This window comes from Pan troglodytes, chromosome 12, assembly GCF_028858775.2.
Source record: "Pan troglodytes isolate AG18354 chromosome 12, NHGRI_mPanTro3-v2.0_pri, whole genome shotgun sequence".
NCBI lineage: Eukaryota > Metazoa > Chordata > Mammalia > Primates > Hominidae > Pan > Pan troglodytes.
Window position 1 is genome coordinate 104,937,627 of NC_072410.2, and position 25,036 is coordinate 104,962,662.

General features: G+C 41.2%; 1 protein-coding gene across 7 annotated transcripts in view; it reads right to left on the minus strand.

Annotated features, from left to right (window-relative positions):
• Window positions 1-3,677: 3,677 nt before the first annotated feature.
• KCNS3 (potassium voltage-gated channel modifier subfamily S member 3) overlaps window positions 3,678-25,036 on the minus strand; it is a 55,096-nt gene continuing 33,737 nt past the window's right edge. For 4 of the 7 annotated variants that reach the window (XM_001137019.6, XM_001137103.7, XM_009442050.5 and 1 more), the window contains 2 exons: window positions 18,850-19,041; window positions 3,678-5,689 (listed from right to left, as the gene is read on the minus strand). In XM_001137019.6, coding sequence (XP_001137019.1) covers window positions 4,155-5,630 — 1,476 coding nt within the window. In that variant the 5' untranslated portion in view covers window positions 5,631-5,689; window positions 18,850-19,041 and the 3' untranslated portion in view covers window positions 3,678-4,154. Of the gene's footprint in view, window positions 5,690-6,982; window positions 7,983-10,482; window positions 10,548-18,849; window positions 19,042-25,036 lie in introns of all 7 variants that reach the window. The other 3 variants (XM_024354220.3, XM_054677703.2, XM_016947701.4) reach the window with 3 other exon arrangements.

Below are 25,036 nucleotides of genomic sequence, written 5' to 3' on the forward strand. Positions count from 1 at the left end.
ATCATGCACTTTTTGAAGTTCAAGAGGTCTTTCACCCAATATCATTCCAGCATTTTAGGGGCCTTCACTCCTCGCCACCAGACATAGGGAAGAAATAAATGATCCTTTGTAAATGTTTTTAATAACCTGAGTTTTAAGGTAGTCAATCCCTTGGGCCCTCAACAACAGGAAATAAAACCTCATTGGTTAGGATTCTACTGAGAAGATAAGAAAAATCAGAAAGTAGTTTAAAATCGGTTTTTGCTATGCACATTTATAATGTAAGCAAAGTTAGAAGGGAACTAGCCATTTTGCAGTAACAAAGCAAATTATACAAGTGTCAGGGATATAAAAAATTCCAGCAATTAATATATTCATCTCAAATCTAAGAAAACAAGCTCAGAGAGGTTCTCCCCCATCTCCTACTCACTCAGCCAGCAAGCCTGGTGCTAGTCTTAAATCCCCAGGCATCCTGGTGCCCACTTCTTCCTTAAACCAGACATGTAGTAGATAGGACCTGCCACAAGCTTGTCTAAGAACTTGAGAAATACCTTTGTGCTAACATGAGGCAAACCTTTAACAATAAATTGAACCATATTGAAACTGCTGTTATTCTCAATCAAAAAGTGACAGATATTGGCAGTTCCATATGGTACAAAATACCCATTTCTGAACATTAGTTACAGCTTCTCCAGTAACATTAATCAGCCTCTATAAAATAGAACAGCGGTCTCACAGCATAGAAGCCACAAGACAATGGCCCACCATAACCATCTAGACAGAAACAATAGCAAGTGCCCCTAAAACTCCGAGTTAAACATAAAATAAACACTTGAGGAAGATTTCAGTCATGTACACAAGCAATTGAGAGACCAAAAGCAAACAATGAAAAAAAAACAGGAAGAGCAAGTAAAGTCACCAAGTTACCTATATCAGCATATTTAAACCTCCACAGGAAAAAATAAAATGAGAGATCAGCATATCTAAAGGTGAAAGATCTTTTAACTAAAGTAGGGTGGTCAGCAAAATGGGAGAAAAGAGAAGCCACAGAGGCAGAGATTAGCAGTGTATATGGCTGGAAAGTGGGATTTGGGAGGCAACAGACTCCACCTGCTCAGTATCAGTGAAGGTTTTATCCCTAACATCAAACTGAACTCACCAGACTCAGAGACTGGCGCCCCGAACAGCTCAGGTGTCGCCTCCTCCAGGAAGCCTCTTCTCTCTTTGCTCTCTCTCTCCACACAGAGAGATAAAGAGGTGAGCCAATTGACCCCTGTTTCCTGTTGGCCTGAAGGCCCCCAGAGGATAAGGATGGAGTCTCAGTCTGCTATTCCCGGAGGCTGCCCTGAACATATATCAGAGCAAGCACTCAGGAAATGCTGAATGAAAACAAGCGGAAGTTGAATACAATCTCCAGGGCAGAGGGGATGGGAAAGAGAAAATCGACTCAGGTGGGACAGGTGCTTGGAGAGTCAATGGCCTTCCAAACCGCCATAAAGTACTGCTGTGGACGAAAACAAATCTGAGGAACTGGAAGGAGAAAAAGTGGTCACAGGACAAGAACAAAGAACTGGAAAGAATTACAGGATAAAACTCCCTGAAGTGGTCGGGTCTCCCACAAATGAACCCTGATGCCCAGGACCAATCAACACAGAAACAGGCAGTGCCTCAGTCCCTGGCCAGCATCCCTGAGAGTGCGTGTTCAGCCACTGACTCAAGTCTTGGAGAAAGAAGGAACCCAGCATGTCACCATGTGGGAATGAGGAAGAGGAGCCCTGTGTGGATGGTGGGGAAGCTCAGAGAGGCTAAAATAAACACAAGGCACTGCAACTTGTGGCACGGAGGCCTAGGGATGTGGCAGGGATTCTAACTGAAGAGTATGGCAGGGACCAGGCTGAGAAGGGGCTGGGGGAAGGGTTTGCAGCCGGCCAAGCCCAGAGGGAAGCCACCACCACCACTCATGCCACACAGCAAGCCGCTCTCCAGCAATTAATATGAGACACAGGCAGAAACTCAGTTCCTACACAGGACCAACTGTCAAAGCTCCCCTTACTCTACTTGGTCTCACCAGTGAAGGCATTTCTAGGCTCTTACAGAGCCACAGTTTCTGCTGTGTCTGCCATTCAGTGTCCTCAGGGACAGACCCTCAGAGCCTATTCCAGCTTTGAGGGGCATTCTAGAAAACTGTCTCTGTAAATAAGTGTATCTGATGTCTGGATTAGGAAAGGAAAGATACATAAGCCAGCATTTCCCCCTTTCAGCTCACATCCTTAAAAAGTCAAAGTCTGACAGTGTTTGTGGCTCTTTGTCCCTTCAGATGCACTCTGTTCTGATGTTTCCTTAAATCTACTCCCTAACACGGCAGAGCAGGGGCCAGTGAAAAGCACAGGCCCTGGAGTCAGCCTCCAGGGTCCAGAGCCCAACCCCACTACTGACTCTTGAACTTCCGCAAGCCACCTTCCCTGCAAACCTTAGTTTCCTCATCTTAAAATGGGAATAGTATCAAACTTTTGCTTCAAGGGATGTTGTAATAAATAAATGCAATTACACAGTTAGCGTATTATCATATGATTATTGCTGTTCTTGTTACTACTACTACTACTGTTACTATTATTACATAAGCAGTCTTCAGTTACTTCACCACTAATTAGAAAATCTTTGATAAAACAAGATCCCAAATTCTATTGCTGTGCCTCAAAACTATACTTATTCCAATATCAAAAACGCATTTTGGAGAAAAGATTTTTTTTAATGAGCAGGGGGTAACACACATGCATGTAATAAACCTCCAGATTTAAAAGTGGCCATAAACCCTGTTTAGTTATATCCATCTCCGAAGCCATAGAAACATTAAGAGGAGTGATGAGTCAAAGAGTTACCTATATCTGATAATGCCCTTCTTTCAATGAAATGCATCTACAAACATAACAAATCCATGTGGCTCTTCCACTGGAAAGACTTCAGGTAAAGAATCCATAACCAGCCCCTGGTGGCGTGCGTGACAGTCTCCACACATCTCCAAAATTAACACTTTAGCTAAATTCTCTCCACATGGGATAGAATTGCTCTGCCACTGTCTGAAAATGCACATGTATGTCTTCTTTCTTTGTGAGAAGTTTCTACGTGAGATGCAGAAATTACCATCTCTACGGCTATTGGAAAATGTTGGCTCATTTTATAGCTGCTGGCATAGATTTTTCCAGAGATTTAAGTTTCACTCCTCCGGTCATAATGAATCACATCTGTGTATTTGTACAACATTTCTCCCTTCTTCCATTCACTGAAAGTATCCCTGCCTGTGAATGTGTAGGTTTACTCTGCTCTGCAATATTTTTTAGGTAGTGAGATTTTGTCCTAGCAGTATAAATTAGTACAAAATTCAAAAGATATACTGAAGAAATATCTGTAAGAGTACACGCTTCATTCATATATGCCAATTTTGAGTGTGTCCCAAACACCTACATGTTTAATCAGTTTATGCTGGACAGCACAATTTAGTCATGGACATGTTCTTCTATCTGCCAACCACCATCAAGTCTACTGAAAAAAGAGCTAGCACATGCTTTGTACATACCCAAAATTCAAAAGCATAAAGAAAGGAAGGGCTCTTGGTACTCCAAAAAGAACATTTTTCTTCCAAACCAATCCTGAACATGCTAAAATGTTGTTACTCAACATAAAAACATACAACCAAGACATTCTCCATACTGAATTAGGAAGTTTATTAGGCTCCTAGTTTCCATGTTTAGAACATGAGCATGGATTTACATGCATTGTCTCATTTTGTGGATCTTACATGCATGTCGTCTCAGTCAGCTGCACCTTTGATTCTACTTGTCAGTAATTTAAAGTTAGCTCAATGTGAGTAAATGACAAACACAGAATGATGCATAAGCTGTAGCCACAAACCCCACCCAATACCATTTATCTTATATTCCAAACCATATCACAACCCTCTCTTGTAAAAAATAAATTTCAGAACAAGGCATTTAATTGACCTCACAGAGAAAAATAAAGACAATTCTATCATTTCAGAATTCAGCAATGAATGTCCAACTATGGCTGAAAGGTACACCCTGAGAATTAAATGATTTTAACGAACCCATTGAGGTTTATAAAGCTGTGTTAACCTAATGTCGGGAAAGGATAAGAGAAACAGGCACAAACACCCCCGCTCATTTTGCTGTGCAATTCTCCAAGGAGGTGGTGTTACAAATGTCCTCATTGTCTTCAATGCTTGAAGCATCTGTGGAGTCAGGATCGCTCACCACAATGCCTACAGAAGAGAGACTGGTAATGAAGGCGTGCATCCGCTGTGCATATATATCCCTAATGTTAAAGTAAGGTAGCTCATGACACTTCTCTGGTGCATCCTCACTGCACTGGTCCACATCAATGTCCTTTTGCTTCTGGTAGTACTTGGAAAACTTGTTGAAGATGATGGTGATGGGAAGGGCCACCACCAAGATGCCACAGATGATGCATGTGCTGGCGATGAGCTTTCCTGCCAAGGTGACCGGGTGGGTGTCTCCATAGCCCACAGTTGTCATGCTGATGGTGGCCCACCACCAGCAGATGGGGATGCTGGTGAGGCTGGATGTGTGGTCATCTTTCTCCACGGAGTAGATAAGCACAGAGAAAATGGAAATGCCCACAGAGAGGAAGAGAAGCAGAAGCCCAACTTCATGGTAGCTGTGTCTCAGTGTGGCACCTAGAGACCGAAGTCCTACCGAGTGCCGGGCAAGCTTTAGAATTCGGAAAATCCTCATAAGCCGTAGGATCTGGACCACCTTGCCCATGTTCTCAATATCCTCACTCTCTTCCTCCTTGGTGTCTACAGCCAACGTGGCATAGAAGGGAATAATGGAGACAAAGTCTATGATGTTCAGAGGGTTTTTCCAGAATTTCTTTTGACAAGGAGCGGCAGCCAGCCGGACGGCAAGCTCCCCGGTGAACCAGGCAATGCACGCGATCTCCACTCCTTCCAGCACCGGATCATCCACTTCTCCATCCTCATTCTGGAACTCCGACATGCTGTGAACGCACATGGCCACGATGGAGGCCAGCACCACGCTCAAGGAGGAGATAGCGATAAGCTTAGCGGACAGGCAGTATGCTGGGTTCTCCATTCTAATCCAGATTTTCTTCCGGAGCTGACCAAATCGCAGTGTGTCAAACTTCTCCAGCTCCTTCTCAAACAGAGACGACTCTTCAAACGAGGAGTCGGTACTCACATCATGGCTTTTCTGGTCCCAGTCCTTCTCGTGGTTTTCCTCCTTGCGTTCCTGGTAGCGATTGCTGCAGCAAGAATCAATGAAGAGCTCGTTGATGCCCCAGTACTCGATCTCCTGGCAGAATGAGAATACGCACAGCTCCTCCATGACATGCAGCTTCCCCGTGTAATAAAAATTCAAAACATATCTGAACAAGGAGGGATTCCGATCAAAGTAGTATTCCTTATCGGCCACACTGTAATCATCACACAGCTCCAGAATGGCCTCTTCAGAATGGCAAGTAAGCAGCTTCCCCAGTCTGGTGTGAGGAAACCGCAGGAGGGTGCTTTGGTCAACAGACTGCTTAAAGCCCCCCACATTCAGGTTGACAAGTTCCTCGTCTTGTCCAGGGCGATGGAAAAACTCACCAAACACCATGGTGGATACAGAAGGCAGAGTGCTGGCTGGCAAGGGAGAAGAGGAAGATCAGGCTGCACCTGGAAAGAGCACAAGATGATATTAGCACTCTGTCCTGCCGTGCCCGGCCAAGCTTATTTTTAATCTGCCCTTTCCAGGATGATGGGCTACATTAAAAGCAAAGCAGGAAATGCAATAAAAATGAATACATTATTACGCATTTTGTTCAGAAGAAAATCAACACAAAACAGATTTTTCCCAAAAAAAACTTAGGATTTTGGGAACTCATTTTCTCTAGGAAAGAGGAAAGATGGCAATATAATTTGTATGAACCCTAATTGCAATTTCTCTGTGTATTAAGCATTCAAACTGTACCTCCCAACCTTGCCCCCAAAAATACAATGCAATTTAGATCACTTACATGATACAAGCATCTCCAGAGATTCAAGCACAAGCTCTTCATGTTTGGGAAAACTCAATTCAGACATGACAGGCTAGTTGCTGCCAGGCTTGAAGCTCATCCCTTCCCATCCCTAGGGCTTGGTCGTGTCCCCAACACACACATCACAGGGGGCTCAGCTCAGCTCTTACAAAGGATGTGAGTTTCCCTTTGAGTACCAATGTTTTACTCCTTTAAGAGAAAGCCCTACTCCCTATGTCTGGATGTGGACAATCAAGAGGATATAATTATCTCCCTGCGCTTAAGTACCTTATATCTTAAAGATATCATTACACTTCATGGGATGGTGTTTCAGGAACATCCACATGAAAAGAACCTGACTTGGGAAAACCTCTTTATGGTAATTGCACTATCAGTTTCCTGACACAAACCCGCTCCACTCCCACCTCCTCCTTCCCATCACAGACAGTCCCCACGTGGCCCTAATCTATAATTATCTTTGCATAGATTGTCTATACTGGCTGAGCACGTGGCCTGTTTTTAGTTCTGACACTAATCAGGATACACCAGGTCGCTTTCTCAGAGAGAAAATAACAGCTTTTGATCCTCACCCAATGCAATGACGTTTCCTCAGAACAGATGATACAAATAAAAGGAGACTGTCATATACTGAGTCCCCACCTGATACTACTGGAGGCCTTTAAACATTATGTCATTCAGTCCTTCCAACACCATATGGTAGCTGGATAGAAAAATGGGTACTGCTCTCAGCCTCTCTAGGTACATAATAGGTAAATGGTGGAGCCAAGATTTAAACCCAGGTTGAATTAATTCCAAAGTCCATGTTCTCTCCACTACATAGACTTCCCCCACCTTCTTCCTTTTTATAATCTAATAATCCAATGTGAGGCATGCTATGCGAGAGGTCAGTCAAGCATCTTTGGGATTACTGAGAAAAAAGCAGTGACCTTACCTGGAGAAGCTTCATAGCAGAGGTTATATGCAGCTCAAAGGTTCAAGTGGAGTCCACCTAATATGGTTTGGCTCTGTGTCCCCACCTAAATCTCATGTTGAATTGTGATCCTGCGTGTTGGAGGTGGAGCCTGGTGGGAGGTGATTGGATCATGGGGGTGGTTTCTAATGGCTTAGCATCATCCCCCAAGCACTGTCTCGTGACAGAGTTCTCATGAGATCTGGCTCTTTCAAAGCGTGTAGCATCTCCCCCTTCACTATCTCTCTCTCCTGCTCTGCCATGTAAGACATGCTGGCTTCCCTTTCACCTGCTGCCAGGATTGTAAATTTCCTGAGGCCTCCCCAGCCATGTGTCCTGTACAGCCTGCAGAACTGTAAGTCAATTAAATCTTTATAAATTACCCAGTCTCGGGTAGTTCTTTATAGCAGTGTGAGAGACTAACACACCACCAAACTGAAAGGAAAAGGACATTCCCACCAGAGGCATCGAAGGGTAGAGAGAAGCCAGATTGTGAAGGACCCTGTATATCAGTCCAAAGAATCTGGATTTTGTTCTGTCAGCAAGACCACTAAAGGGTCTTAATCAACATGTAGACATAGCTAGGTTTGTGACTGTGACTTAGAAAGCCGCCAATGACAGCAGCGTGAAAGCTGCACGGGGCAAAAGCTGGGACCAAGAAGACAGGGCTGCAACAGGACAGGGCTGCAACAGGACAGGTTAGGGGTGGCAAGGACATGGACACACACAGTGGCAGTGCATAAAAAGAGGAAGTGATAAACTCAGAAGAAGTTTATAAGACAGAATCTACAGGATTTGGTAACTGATTGGGAAAAAAAAAAGGGACAAGGAAGCAGAAAGGCCAAAAGAGGATGTGTATTCTAGTCTGTAAAAGTGGGCAGACGGTAACACCATTAAAGGGAGCAGAAAGGTCAGAAAGGAATCTCTTTCCCCTTATGTTTATGGAAAGGCAAGGTTGTCTGCAAGAGAACAAATTCCTCCTCTGAAAAAAAAAAGGAAATAATAAAGATTAACATGCAAATAAATAAATGGAGAATAAAATTTAAAAAAAATTCAACAAAGCCATTGGTCATTTAAAACAATCAACAAAATTGACAAATCTTTAACTAGGCTAATCAAGAAAAAATGAAAGTACTTTGGGAGGCCAAGATAGATGGATCATTTGAGGCCAGGAGTTCAAGACCAGCCTGGTGAACATGGCAAAACCCCATCTCTACAAAAAATACAAAAATTAGCTGGGCATGGTGTCATGCACATCTAGTCTCAGCTACTCGAGAGGCTGAGGCATGAGAATCACTTGAACCCAGGAGGGGGAGGCTGCAGTGAGCCGAGATCGCACTACTGCACTCCATCCTCAGTGACAGAGTCAGACTCTGTCTCAAAACTTAAACAAAACAAAAGAAAATTAAAAAATGAGAGAAGATTCAAATTAGCAAAATCAGCAATGAAAGAACAATACCACTATTGACCTTACATAATGAAAAGAACTATAAAGGAATACTATGAACAATCATATGTCCACAAATTAGATAACCTAGATGAAGTGTACAAATTGCTAGTGTCAACAAAAAGGGTCAAACTCTAAAATATTTAAAGAGATTTATTTTGAGCCAAATATGAGTGACCAATGGCCTGTGACATAGCCCTCAGGATATCCTGAGAACATGTACTCAAGGTTGTTGGCCTACAACTTGGCTATATACATTTTAGGGAGACACAAGAAATCAATCAATATATGTAAAATGTACATTGGTTCTGTCCAGAAAGCCCAGAAAACTGGCAGCTGAGGTGGGGGGCTTCCAGGCCATAGGCAGATTCAAAGATTTTCTGATTGGCAATTGGTTGAAAGAGTTAAGTTATTGTCTGATATGGCTGGGCTTTGTATCTCCACCCAAATCTCATCTCCAATTGTGATGCCCAAGTGTCAAGAAAGAGAACTGGTGGGAGGTGATTGGATCATGGGGGTGGTTTCCCCATGCTGTTCTTGTAATAGTGATTGTGTTCTCACAAGATTTGATGGTTTTATTAGGGGCTCTTCCCCCTTCGCTCATCTCTCATCTGCCGCCATGTAAGACATGCCTGTTCCCCTTCTATCAGGATTATAAGTTTCCTGAGGCTTCCTCAGCTCTGCAGAACCGTGAGTCAATTAAACATATTTTCTTTATAAATTACACAGTCTTGTGTATGTCTTTATAGCAGTATGGAAATTGACTAATACTATAAATTGGCACCACAGAGAATGGGGTACTGCTATAAATATACCCCAAAATGTGGAAGCAACTTTGGAACTGGGTAACAGGCAGAGGCTGGAACAGTTTGGAGGATTCCAAAGAAGACAGGAAGATGTGGAAAAGTTTGGAACTTCCCATAGACTTGTTGAGTGGTTTTGGCCAAAATGCTGGTAGTGATATGGAAAATGAGCCCAGAGACTTGTTGAGTGGTTTTGGCCAAAATGCTGGTAGTGATATGGACAATGAGCCCAGGCTGAAGTGGTCTCAGATGGAGATGAAAAACTGATTGGGACCTGGAACAAACACTCGTTCTTGCTATGCTTTAGCAAAGAGACTGGTGGCATTTTCCCCCTGCTGTAGAGATCTGTAGAACTTTGAACTTGAGAGAGATGATTTAGGGTATCTGGTGGAAGAAATTTCTAAGCAACAAAGTGTCCAAGGTGTGACCTAGGTGCTCTTAAAAGCATTCTGTTTTATGCATTCACAAAAGATCGTTTGAAATTGGAATTTTTGTTTAAAAGGGAAGCAGAGCATAAAGGTTTGGGAAATTTGGAGCCCGATGATCCGATAGAAAAGAAAAACCCATTTTCTGAGGAGAAATTCAAGCTGGCTGCAGAAATTTGCATAAGTAACCAGGAGCTGAATGTTAACTGCCAAGACAATGGGGAAAATTTCTCCAGGGCATATCAGAGGTCTTGGCAGCAGCCACTTTCATCACAGGCCTAGAAGCCTGGAGGAAAAATGTTTTTATGGGCTAGGCCCAGGGCCCCGCTGCTCTGTGCAGCCTTGCAACATGGCACCCAGCATCCCAGACATTTCAGCTCCAGTCATGGCTATAAGGGGCCATGGTACAGCTTGGGCCATGGCTTCAGATGGTGCAAGCCCCAATCCTTGATGACTTCCATGTGGTCTTGGGCCTGCAAGTGGACAGAAGTAAGAACTGAGGTTTGGGAACCTCTACCTAGATTTCAGAGGATGTATGGAAATGCCTGGAAGTCCAGGCAGAAGTTTGCTGCAGGGGCAGAGCCCTCATGGAGAACCTCTGCTAGGGCAGTGCAGAAAGGAAATGTGGGGTTAAGAGTCCCACGCAGAGTCCCCATTGGGGCACTGCCAAGTGGAGCTGCGAGAAGAGACACGCACTGTCCTCCTGACCCCAGAATGGTAGATCCACTGACAGCTTGCACTGAGCACCTGGAAAAGCCACAGACACTCAACACCAGTCCATGAAAGCAGCTGGGAGGAGGGCTGTACCTTGCAAAGCCATAGGGGTGGAGCTGCGCAAGACCATGGGAGCCCACTTCTTGCATCACTGTGACCTGGATGTGAGGCATGGAGTAAAAGGAGATCATTTAGGAGCTTTAAGACTTAATGGCTCCCCTGATGGGTTTCGGACTTGCCCCTTTGGGGCCAATTTGTTTGGGGGCCAAAACAATCCTTTGCTTTGGCCTATTTCTCCCATTTGGAATGGAAGCATTTATCCAATGCCTGTACCCCCATTGTATCTTGGTAGTAACTAATTTGCTTTTGATTTTAGAGGCTCCTAGGTAGAAGGGACTTGCCTTGTCTCGGATGAAACTTTGGACTTGGACTTTTGAATTAATGTTGAAATGAGTTAAGACTTTGGGTGACTGTTGGGAAGGCATGATTGGTTTTAAAACATGAGGACATGAGATTTGGGAGGGGCCAGAGGTAGAATGATATGGTCTGGCTTTGTGTCCCCACCCAAATCTCATCTTGAATTGTAATCCCCACATGTCAAGGGAGAGACTTGGTAAGAGGTAATTGGATCATGGGGGCAGTTTCCCCCACGCTGTTCTCATGATAGTGAGTGAGTTCTCACAAGGTCTGATGGTTGATAAAAGGCTCTTTTCCCTTCTCTCGCCACTCTCTCTTGCCTGCCACCATGTAAGATGTGCCTCTTCCCCTTCCACCATGATTGTAAGTTTCCTGAGACCCCCTAGCCCTGCGGAACTGTGAGTCAATTAAATCTCTTTTCTTTCTAAATTACCCAGTCGGGTATGTCTTTATAGCAGCGTGAAAACAGATTAATACATTGTCTAAAGACTTAGAATCAATAGGAATGTCTGGGTTAAGATAAGCAGTTGTGAAGACCAAGGTTTTATCATGCAGATGAAGCCTCCAGATAGCAACTTCAGAGAGAATAGATGGTAAACGTTTCTTATCAGAATTAAAGAGACTGCACTATCAGTCCTAAGGTTCATGTTGATGTTAACGCTGGTAAGCTTTTCCTGAATTCCAAAAAAGAGGAGGGTATAATGAAGCATGTCTTACCTCTCCTTCTCATCATGGTCTGAACTCATTTTTCAGGTTAATTTTGGAATGACCTTGGCCTAGAGGAGGGGTCCATTCAGATAGTCAAGAAGGCTTAGAATTTTATTTTTAGTTTACACTAGAAAGACATGATCTACACAAACTAACTCAAGAAGAAAAAGGAAATGTGAATAAACCTATTTATTAACAAGTAAAGATACAGAATTTGCAATTTTAAAAATTTTCATATGGAAAACTCATGTACAGATAGCTTTGCTGGTGAATTTTACCACAATCACCACCAATCTTTCACAAACCCTCCCAACAATTAGAAGAGAAAGGCATACTTCCCAGCTCCTTCTATGAAGCTAGTATTATCCTAATACCAAAACTAGAAAAAGACATCACAAGAAAACTACAGGGAGCATCCCTTATGAATACAGATGAATAACTCCTCAACAAAACATCAGCAAACCAAATCCAGCAACATATAAAAAGAATTATATACCATGAGTAGTGGGATTTATCTCAGGAATTTAAGGTTAACTTAACGTGTAAATCAATCAAGGTAATACAAATACTAAAGAAATAATGAAAATGACATTATCATCTCAAAAGATGCAGAAAAAGCATTTGAAAAATCTAGCACTCTTTCATGATTAAAAACAAAAACTCAAAAACTAAGAATAGAACAGAACTTCTCCAATTTGATAAAGAGCATCTACGAAAAACCCACAGCTAAAAACATATTTAATAACAAAAGACTAAAAGCATTTCTCTTAAGATCAGGAACAAAACATGAATGTCCAATCCCACCACTTTTATTCAACATTGTACTGGAAGTTCTAGTCAGGGAAATTAGGCAAAGAAAAGAAAGAAAATGCATCCAGACTGAAAAGGAAAAGTTAAACTACTTCTATTTGCAGATGACATGATCTTGTATATAGAAAATCCTATGGAATATATATACAAAAAAATTAGAACTAATAAATAAGTTCAGCAATTTTGCAGGATACTAGATTGATATACAAAAAAACTGTATCTCTATATACTAGCAATAAGAAAATACAAATATGAAATTAAGAAAACAATTATATTTTCAATAGCATCCAGAAAAATAAAATATTTAGAAATAAATTTAACAAAAGTGGCATAAACCTGTAAAATGAAAACTACAAAATGTTGTTGAAAAAATCATGGAAGAAATAAATGAATAGAAAGACACCCAATGTTCATGGATTGAAAGATTTACTATTGTTAAATGGCAATACCCTGCAAATTAATTCATAGATTAAATACAATTCCTATAAAAATCCTAGCTGCCTTTTTTCAGAAACTGACAAATTGATTCCAAAATTCTAAAACTTCAGAAATTGACAAATTGATTCTTGACACACTTGTCAAAAATCAATCAATAAACTGAAAAATAAGCCTATATGGGCTTTTTGATTGATTTTTGACAAGTGTGTCAAGACAATTCAACAAGGGTAAGAAGAGTCTTTTCGATAAATAGTATTGGAACAGCTGGATAGCCACATGCAAAAAAATCTAAATTGGATATGTATCCCACACTATATACAAAAATTAACTTTAAATACATCAAAGGCCTGAATGTAGGTGCTAAAATTATAAAACTCTTAGAAAAAAAATTAACATAAATTTTCATGACCTTGAGTTAGGGAATGGCTTCTTAGCTATAACACTAAAATTACAGAAAAATAAAGAAAAAATAGTTAAATTGACTTCATCAAAATGTAAAATGCACTTCAAAGGACACTATCAATTCAAAGGACAAGTATCAAGAAAATGAAGACAACTCACAAAATAGAAGAAAATATTTGTAAATCATATATCTGATAAGGATATAGTATCCAGAATAAAGAACTCTTACAACTCGATAATAAAAAGACAAATAAACTCCTTCAAAATGGGCAAATAATTTTGATAGACATTTCTATGAAAACATATAAATGGCCAAAAGGTACTTGAAAAGATGCTCAACATCATTAGACATTAGGAAAATGCAAATCAAAATTACAATGAGACACCACTTCATACCAGTATGATGGCTATAGTCAAAAAGTAATAATAATGCAAATGTTGTATTATGATACATCAGGTGTTGGCAGAGATGTGGAGAAAGTGGAACCCTTGTGTGTCATTGGAAGTAATGAAAAATAGTACAGCCACTTGAGAAAGCAGTTTAAGCCCATTCCTCAAAAAGTTAAACAGAGTTACCATATGACCCAGCAATTCCATTCCTAGGTATAGTCCCAAGAGAACTGAAAACATATGTTCAAACAAAAACTGTATGTAATGTTCATAGCAGCATTATTCATAACAGCGAAAAAGGGGAGATAATCTAAATGTCCATCAAGGAATGAAGTTCTGACAGACTACAACCTGGAACAACTTTGAAAACATTATGCTAATGAAAAAAGTCTACTTAAAAAAAGACAATAAAAGATCATATATTGTATTATTCCATTTATATGAAATATCCAGAATAGTCAAAACTATAGAAACAGAAAGTAGATTAGTGGTTGCTGGGGGCTGGGGGGAGGGGAGATGGGTACTATTAATGGATTTGGGTTTCTTTTGAGGATGATAAATATGTCTTGGAATTAGAAAGTTGTACAGTCATGAATATACCAAGAACCACTGCATTAAACCCATTTTTAAAAAGGTAGATTTTGCTGTATTCAAAGCATATCTCAATAATACTGTCATTTAAAAAGGGATTCCATCCCAGCACTTTGGGTGGCCAAGGCAGGAGGATCACTTGAGCCCAGGAGTTTGAGAACAGCCTTGACAACACAGTGAGACTCTATTTCTATTTATTATTTTTAAAAATTATAATAAAAATAAGTGAATAAATAGGGATTCCAGCTAATAAGTAAAAAAAGAAATAATAGAATTCAAATCTCATAATAAAATAATAGATCTAGGCAATGATAATCAATGGCTGATAAAATCCGGATAAAAAGCTGATGGGGAATTTCATAACAGAGATCAGAGTTACAATATCTGAACAAACTAATCAAGCCTAATATAATAACTAGATTTTACTGAACAGAATAAATATTTTAGAGGAATATGTTCAATAACACCACAGGGGTGCAATCAGCAAAATCAAGACTGGGAAACCATACAGGACAAATGACACAGATCAAATAAGAGGCATATCAAACAAAGCCAGTGTACAGACTTTGTATAGATCCTGATTCTAACCAGCCAAATGCTTAATATATGTATATGTGTGTGTATATATATATATATACACACACACACACACACACACACACACACACACATATATATATGAAAATCAGGGACATTTGAAAACTGATATGGTCTGGCTCTGTGTCCCCACCCAAATCTCATGTCGAATTGTAATCCAAGTGTCAGGGGAGGGGCCTGGTGGGAGGTGATTGAATCATGGGGGCAGAATTCCCCTTGCTTTTTTCATGATTGTTAGTGAGCTCTCACAAGATCTGGTTGTTTGAAAATGTGTAGCATCTCCCACTTCACTCTCTCTCGCTCTCCTGCTTCACTATGGTAAGATGTGCTTGCTTCCCCTTTGCCTTCTGCCATGATTTTAAGTTTTCTGAGGCTTTCCCAGCCATGTGGAACTCTTAATCAATTAAACCTCTTTCCCTTATAAATTACTCAGTCTCACGTAGTTCTTTATAGCAATGTGAGAATGAACTAGTACAAAAACCAACTAGATACTTGATATTATAAAAAAAATTATTGTTAATTTTTCAGTGTCCCAATAGTAATATAATTATGTTCTTAAAAGAAAACCCTTATCTTTTGGAAATACATACTAAAATATTTATTGATAAAATTACACAACATTGGGGATTGATTTCATAATAATACATGGAAAGGCAGGAGCTCTGATCATACAAGATGGCTATGAGTTAATCACTGTTGCAGCGGGTCATGGATAGGCACACAGGAGTTTAATGTATTATTTTATTTTTGTACATGTTAAAATTCTCCATTAAAAATGTTTTAAGAAAAATGTGCTAAGCATCTTTTTTCAGGCTATGCACTGTGGTAAGTGCTTTCATATACACTATTATTCACTCTTTTATTCTCAACAACTGGTGCAGTACATAGGCACTAGCAGGCAATGAGTACATGTAACTGAATGAATGAATCATTTTCTTTAATTCTCTAACAGCCCTAAGTCGTAGACCTTAGACTCCCGTGTTGCAAATGGGGACATCTGAGGCTCAGAATTTGCCCAACGTTGTCCAGCTTTTATGCGGCAGACTCTTTCCACAATGCCTCAAATATGAGTATTTAAAGTTTTTTTTTTTAAGTGGGAGGAGGTAGAGACTGGCTGATGTTCTCATTTGCACATTATGTCAGCCATACTGTAAGGAGATTGACATTCACATGCTGAAGACACATGGGGTCTAAAATCAGGCACATCTGAGGGTACAGTGGCATTGGCCACAAAGTAGAAGACCCAACTGCTATTTTCATTCTCTTCTTAAAGCTAAACTTAGCTTCACTGTATTGATTCTCCTCCCTACTATCAACCCACATCACTTATGGTGAGAACACTATATATACAGTATTTGACCACCTTGTCCCTCTTGGTGTTTATAAGATTGAAAAGAAGAAAAATATGCCAAAAATCCAAGAAACTCCCTGGCAGCGTAAAATGAAAACTACCATTGATTCAGTTGTCTCCAACTGGCACCCTGTAAAGCTTTTTCAAAGCCATTAACCTTTTATTCACCTCCTCTTGGTCCACTTCCTGCTCTTGTTGCTTCATGCTCTCAAACTCACCTAAGAAAATATTCTCAAAATTGTGTCTTTTCAAGGCTGACTCATACACATATATACAAGCTCATGGCTGTCTCTGATAATGCACCTGCTTTGCTCAGAAAAGTAATGAAAGTATTATAATACAAGCCAATTTGTCTTACTGGACAGAACTGCTTTTTGGTATCAATTTCATAAAAGTAAATAAAAACCCAGATTTGTTTTTCCTTCTTGTTTTGTAGATGTCCAAAAATCTACATTAATCCTTTTTCATCAAAGAAAAAAATACACCATTTTCAGCATTTAACACTGCCTTCTTTTTGGAACATTCTTCTAAGAGTTTTCTTTTATTCTATTAAATTTAAAAAGAAAGCTCATTTTGATTTTTTTAAAGAGTAGGTCATGCTAAATTCAATTTCTGGTCATGCCATGTGGGGATATACAAAATGGAAAAACCAAGCAAACGTAAACAGAATTAGAAACCTAAACTCAATCCATACCCTTGTCTCCTCCTTACCAACCTCCTACCAGGTGCCTCCCTGGTAAGAGTCTTCTCTTACAGCATTGTCTGAGCATGGTGAGGATCCTACATGGAGCCAACACCTCCAGTAGCTTTCCAAGTGGTGCAGCCCAGTCCACTGAGGAAGGCTTGCTGTAAAGCGTGAATCCCACCGGCCAAACAGTCAGGCAAGAAAACTCCCTGCCAGGTCTGTTCTGCGCTGGACATGTTCTGACAGCATGGGCCACAGTTGGACAACACATGAATGACACAGGTCCATACAGTTTGCAGGGTCCCAGGGTGCTCTATTTCAGAGCATTCATAAACTGAATGCAACGTTTAAATGTTGAACTTAACAAAACAAAAACAGCATGTCCTCTTATTCATGCTGAATTATCAGCATCAACTAGCAAAAAAGAGGGAAAGACTAGGATTCTGAAAACTTGTGTCTGAGCTGCCTCTTCTTATCTGCATGACCTTGGGCAGGTGAAGTCTTCATCTATAGAAGGAGTTTATAAACCCACCTTGAGGATAAAATAACAAATGTAAAAGTTTTTTGAAAACATAAAGCACAAGACACATGTAAAACTGTGTTCCAAAAATAAAAGACTGATATAATGGTATTTCTACCTTCCCCCACTTCCTTCCCCTATTCCCTTCCCTTCTCTTACTCCCACCAACTAGTACAATCACATTAAAGTTGTACTCACTCCCTCTGGATCTGTATTTAGTGTGACTGCTACTCTCTGGAAACTCCAGGGATCTCTCTAATTCACACAGCTCATCTCCAAGCAGAGAGCTGCTCAGAAGGCTGAGTGATTTAGTGAGCCAAACAACCAGAAAGCTGTCCTCTTTGTAAAAAGCAAAGAATCGTAGATGATAGCTTTTCAAACAGAAACAGGAAAAACCTGGACTTTACCACAAGAGGGGCCCCTAGCCCTGCTGTAAATACTCCATCACATCTCCAGCTGAGCCAGGTTGCTTGGAATCAAGCACATACAGAGGTCTGTCATGGGAAAGCTCTGCTGCCCAGGGGAGGGAGTTTTGGAGAATTTGGGCCCAGGCCAAATTAATGGTTCTCTCTTCTCTACCCTCTCCCATAGCCCATTTGTGTACACCTTGATTTTAGCACATATCACAAGGCATTATGATGTTATCTACAATTCTCCTTATTCCCCACAAGTCTGATTGTTGCTCACTCTAGACTCCAAGCTTCGCTGTGGAAGGGACCATGTATTATCCTCTTACAGCTATAGCCCCTTATGCTAAGTGCTGCCCATAATCTAGTAAAAGATACTTGCTTTTATCTGGAGGAATTAACAAAGGCTATTACTACTTTTGTCAAAGAGAATGATCTAGAATGATCTAGAACAGGCATGGCAAAATTAAATACCTCCGGTGACCAAACAAGTCAAACAAATGAGATGGTTGGGGATGGTGGTGAACTGTCCCCACTTGTCCAAGAGGCAGAGGCTACTCAGCACTAGAATCCTTTTTAGGAACAGAGGCCCAGTATAGACATATCATTCCGTCTTCCCAGGAGAACCTGGAAACCCTGATCCTTATGTGGAATATCTCAAGTTTAGTTAGAATTGATCCAACATGTTTGAAGCATGATGTGGCTCAAACAAAGATGTGCCTCTGGGCCAGGTACATCTGATGAGCTACCCAGTCTGTGACCTGAGCCAGACTCTGACCAATTCCAGTCCACAACACACATTTTAAGCCAGACTGGCTAACATGAACACAAATGGAATCTAGTTACAATAACAGTAGTGTCATTCTCTCAAGTCTGAACTATAAATGTCAAAAAAGGGAGAGGGAGAAAATGTGAACCACAGCATTTTCTAAAGTTGGCCAGTGGTGTCCCTTAATATAACTCCAATCTAATCCTTTGAGACCAACACTTTTCTTCCCATAGTCATCTGTCCCAACTGCCCAGTGGATTTGACCATCAGAAGTGTCTAACTTTCATCTTTCTCACTACACTGTAACGCTCATTCTCATCCTCCTTTGATAAATAATGGGTGCTTGAGAAAATAAGATAGAATGGTAACTCTTACCCTTGAGGTGGAGATGCCACACGCTCTGCCTTCATCCTGCCCGGTGGGACATCCATCATCATCCAAGAAGCTCTGCCCTTCTCAGCACACTGGAATGTGTGGTGCACATAGGCATTTGGTGGCCAAAAAGAAGGGAAGAATCCTGTTCTCTGGTTGTACAGGCCAAAGCAATCACTGGAAAATCACTCTCACCTGCAGAAAAAACCATCAGCCAAGCTGTAACTGCAAGGAAGAAATACACCCAAGACATTCTACCTCAGGATCAACACTCTGGGCACTTTGCTGATGAGACTCAAATCTGAAAGCCCCACCTAATTCTCAGCAAGTGGGGGGTGGTCTCTTCTCCCTGTGGAACCATCACTGCCATTGGACATGTGCTAGGTTTAAGGATCCTCAGAACTCAACAGTAGTGAAAGTCTTAGGATTCCTCTACTGACAGAGGCCACTAAAACATCTAAAGATAAAACCAGGCACTAGAATTAGGGCTGCAGTTACCTACTCCCACATGGTTTCTTATAGAAGTGTTATTCTCCCAGCTAATTCATCGAGATATACTTGTAAGCTTCTAAATGAACGCATTCTAATCCATTTCAAAATCTAACTTCTGGGTATTACTGCTATAATAGAATTAACACTGCTGCTCTAATTTGAAATCAATAGATTTCAAAGGCTGGCCAAATTCAATTTTGCTTTATTTGCCCATTATTATATTTCACAGATCAGAAATGACACAGGTGCAATCACAGTTTATGTGTGTGGTTATGTATATGAAGTGTGTGTTGGGGGGATGTTTTAAGTTTCTGTCACAACAAATAAAAAGCCAAATTTCAGTTTCTCTCTCTGAATAAATTTTAAAAGGCAAAAAAAATCCAGTTTCCACCCAGGTAAGCCTTGCCTCATGCTGATGCATTCCCATACATTGGTACTAGCTTCTAAGCATCCATCCATTGATTTTCATGTTTTTCAATCAACACCAGGTCCAAAAGGGGGAGGGAAAAAAAAAAGAAGAAGAAGAAAATATTGATTCTGATTAAAAAAAAGTGCCTCTGGCTAGGCCAGTGATTAAACAAACATTCGCTGTGGTTTATGATCTGCTGGGCATTATCTTAGGCACTGGGATTATAAACCAGATGCAGTGCCTGCCCCTGTCCCTCAAGAGCTCTCAGGCCCAAAACCAAATAAACAAGTGAATAGCATCCTAACAACATCAAGGGGCAATGGAGGGGGAATGAAGCAGGAACACAGTTTCCAAGTTGTCCCAACAACAGCAGAGCAATCCTTCAGCACATCTGGACTTTGCAGAGGGGTAAATTCCCACCTCCAACAGAGATTATACTGAAGAAAGATCCAGAAGCAAAATGCAGCTCCACCCAAACTGAACTTGTAAGATGGAACACTTAGCAGAGGAGGTAGAGAAATCTCAACAGGGTAAGTAAAATCAATTCAGGTGCTAAACTCCTCCTCCTTCCTCCTCCATGCTTTCCTCCTCCTCCCCTTCCTCCTCCTCCTTCTTTCTCCCTCCTCCTCCTTCATGGCCTCTCAGTGGCATGTCCTTGGGTCAGCCTCAGTTCTCTGCATTCCAATGAAACACAGAACTGCTGCTGCACCTTGGTAAAAGGATATAGCACACACATAGTTTTCCTTTCCCTATCAGATGCCTTTCCAACTGTAGCACACTTTAAGGGAAGGTAGGATTAATCTGGCTGAGAGGTAATTAATAAATCACTATATTAATTACTAAAGAAAAAATAACCAAATATTTAGGCTATGCAGCATTTCTAAGTATCCCCAAGCACTGCCTAAAGTTCATTGCACTGGCTTACCACAGGAAGGTCAGGGCTGGTCCACAGACAGACTGAGAGGTTAGCCAAGTGTATCCTTTTTATAGCACTGGTATGTAATGAGCCTTTAGTCTATGTCTAATGAATAAATGACATCCCAGACTGTCCCTTTCTCTCTCCCTCCCCACAAAACTCAGAATTCCTGTGCCTTGCCCCATTTTCCATCACCATGATTCCTATCCAAAAAAACTGGATTTTCAGACAAGATGTAATACCAGACAATATCTCTTGTTATGAATTTATGTAAATTAGCACCCCTTTAAGAGCATTCACATTCTAAGTGTGACTTCTCAACATAAAATTATAACTAGCATCTTCTGAGACCCACAAGAAGCCAAGTACCTTTTTAGGATTTTTATACACATCTCCTCTGCCCTCAGCCATTATAAGTGGTATTATCCCCATTTTATATGGGGGACACTGAGGCTCAGAGAAGTGATTTGTCCAAAGTCCTACACCTAAGGTGCACCACAGCCAGGAGTTAAACTCAGGTAGATCTGCCTGAGTTCAATTAGTGTGGAAAATCAAGATCCCTCTTAGTTGTTGGGGAAGGTCAAGCAGGGATTGGGGGGAGTGAGCAGAACATGACCCAAGCCAGTAGGCTTTGGGGAAGAAAAATGTGTCCATTCAACATATCCTCCCATTCTCCCATTCCTGCCTAACAATCCCATCCAGTGTTTCCATTTCTCTATGTTCCTATCAGCCCGATCAGTGTTGGCCTGTTCAAAAGAAGACAGCATTGTTTGTGACTTAGCATTTAACAGGTTTCTGACTTTGCTGAGTGATTCAGCCCGATCCTGGAAAACACATCAAGCTCACTCAAATATTGCCACCCTCTGCAGAATTCCCTCCTTTCTTCACAAAACTGTCTGCATCATCCTTCTACTTCCCTCCAGGCTGGCTGCATTTCCTGGTGGGTTGACTACAGCATTCAAAAGTGAACAAACGACTGCCTCCATTATTGAGAGGGAAAAGGTAATGACTAAGTGGCATATTGGACTCTTTCATCTTCCAGACACCTGACACCCAATCTTGGAACAGAACCCAAGGAAAAGCAAATGGACAGCAGACAGTCCACATGAGTGAGAATGACTCCCTGCACCATTCTCCCAGGTCTCAGAATCATAGGAGTAAGGTTGCCCTCCAAAAACTACAAAATCAGTGCCTGATAGATCAAAGCAGACACTCCAAGTGACAATGCACCGTAGGTCTGTGTCCTCTGTGCTTGCACAGAATCCTGTGTGGCCCCATCACTGTCCTGCCCACAATCTTCTGAAATGTTGTCACATCAGTGCCACCCTCTAGACTGAGAAAGCCTCCAATTAGGGACAGTGTCCTAATATCAATCTTCATATTAATTATCGCTGTCACAGGGTAGTGCATGACACATTTTTTGAACCAATTCCTCTTCCCTGAGCCAACAAGACTAAAGAGTAAATTAATGAAAAGAATAAATGTGGATAATGAAAGGCAGCTGGTAAGTAGTAGCAGCAGAGAAGGAAAGTGTGAAAGACTGAGGCTGGTTCCCACGACCAATCCCAGCAGTGGTGAAAACAGAAGAGTCTTATCCTGAAGACTCAGCATGTCCAACCCAAATGGTGGGACATCTCAAGAGTGGGGTTTTGAATGTCAAGACCTCGGAGTTTCAGGTATCTGTATAATCCCCAAAGACTTCCCTTTGTTCTGACTCCAGGCTCCCTGAGGCGCCTCCTGCTGATCTGGGTTCCCACACACCTTGCTATCAGGAGCAAACGAGCTATGCGGCCAACACAGGTGTCTACTCTGTCTACTAGTTCTGTCTATGACTGTACTGGAACTTAGTAAGACAGGAAGAGGTGTATTTATGCAATTTCCTGTGAGTTTCAATGCAAGTCAACCTCCTACAGTTTGATCAGCTCTGGGACACCTGAGGTGAAATTCTGAAGTTGCAAGGCTAAGAGATAGCTGACTCCGACCCGACCTGTGATAATCTTACCTGGGAAATGGGACCTGTGAGTACCCTCCTGGCAGCAGCTGGCTTATCTGGAGATATCCTAACCTTGAAAACTTCTATGGCAAGATGTCTCAGCCTCAGCACTATTGACATTGTGGGGCCAGGTAATTCTTTCTTGTGGAGGCTGTCCCATCCACTGTAGAGTGTTTAGCAGCACCCCTAGCCTTCATTTACTAGATGCCACTTGTACACCACCCACCCATCACAATGCTGTGACAACCAAAAATGTCTCCAGATACTGCCAATATCCCTTGGAGATCAAAATCATCCCCACTTAAGAACCAATGCTCTATAAGTACAGGAAAAGAACCTCAGGCACCTGTTTGGGAGCTGGAAGGTCAGAAGACTTGGAATGACAAATTGTACTAATACTTCATCTGCTGACAGGGGCTGGGGATACCCTCCCAACACTTGTTCTTTTAGAATTCAGTCATGGCATTTCCAGTGTCATACAACCAAAACTTTAAAAATTAAGAAAGATAAAAGCAAGTTTAACCTTTTGTGGAAACTCAAACCATGCTTCATGCAATTTGAGTCTAAAGGTTAGTGAGTCTGTCTTAAGTTTTCTAACATTTTAGTGCCAGAATGACATACTGTGCATATGCACTAATCTAGTTTCAGATCTATAGCCTGCTGCAGCTTTCTGCAGGTAGGCTATTCAGCCTGCTGAATACGCCCACTCCTGACCGAAGTTCCAACCTTGTGGAGACTAATTGGTGTCCCTGGAAAAAATGCAAATTCATGTCAGTTTTGTAGTCTTGCTACCATACATCAACGACAGACCTACTTTTAATAAAATCTGAGAGCAATAAAATTATATGAATAATAACAAAAGGTGAAATCCAACACTACCTCTATCTGGCTTAACTATTGAAAACTGTCACCCAGTGTTTTGCTTAAATAAAATTAAAATATCATAATCGTACTGCCATAATTGGATTTAGTGTGCTAGAAAAAAATTGTACTGATATTTAAATCCTATAATCTAAAGCAATCAGAATCAAACATCTTCCAGTTGATTCAGACAGGGCATGACTAAGAATATCCCTCCACTACTCACTCTGTCCAAATTTAACTGTCAAATTTCAAGAAGTACCTTAAGTTAATATGGCAAATCCTTGAATTAACAGGATTTTTAAAAATCTGTCCCTAAAAGAAAATGAAAACTTCTCAGGGTCTAATATATTCAGGGACAAACCAGTAAGTGCTTTCTAAAGCAAAGTCTCTAAATTATTTTTGAAAGGTTAGTATAAATTATATTTTTCTTGGTCATTCAGAGTGAGTAAATGCCATACCAACTGCAGAAATCCCAAGACTTGATGCATGGGTAACTAAACACCACCTTCCTTTCCTCCTGCTCTATGTTTCTAGACAACCTCCCCCTGGGGAATGGAGGGGAGGCAGCAGGGACGCAGCTGTGTTGCCTTGGCAAGAAAATCTAGAGAAAGGAAAGGAGAGACAGGCAGACCAGGAGCTTCCCTGCGGAAGGGTGTGCACCTCATAGAAGGAAGTACAACACAGTCACTGAGTGTTGACAGGGCTCTAGGGTCACCCTGAGTGGTCCATGCAACTGCTCCTGGCCACAGAAAGGAACTGCACTGGCTCCATCCACCTTGCAGTCATCTCCCTACCGCATGGCTAGCTGGAGACAGAGGCTAGGGCTGTCCCATTTGAATGCATCAAACAACTGCACTAACACAGGCCGATAAAGAGGAACTGAAAGCAAGCAGCTTTGGAGTGAGCAGGAAAGTATCATACAATGATAGCAGTGAAAACTTCTTAAAGAAACCTTTCTGGAGGACATCATAGCAATGTGTATCACAAAATCCCAGGGATTCACATTTTGGCATGTGTCCTGAAGAAATAAATCAGACAAGCGTTGAAAGATGCATGTACAAGGTTGTTCACTGCATCATTAATTATTTGTAAGAGTGAAATGTCAAAGACAGCCTGCACGTCCATCAATAGAGGAATGATTAAATAGACTGGGGGTAGCCATGCAATGAATACCCTGTAGCCATTAAAAATGCTGAAATAATAAAAGTTACAGAAGTTACAGCTTCCTTATACTAAGTCTGGCCCTGTGCTTTTTACATGTCTAAATCCATTTAATCCTTGCAGCACTCAGACAAGTGGTGTTTTTATTGCATTCATTTTGCAGATGGAGAAACTGGTAAATAGAGAAGTTAACTGATTTTAGGGAGTCAACAGCTATTAAGTGACAACTCCATGATTCGAACCCAAACAATAATTCTTCAAAGCCATTCTCTTAGCTACTACAGCTCTACTGCATGTAAAACCATTAAAAAGTCACAATATGCTAAGTACAAAAGAGAAATAATTATGATGCAAT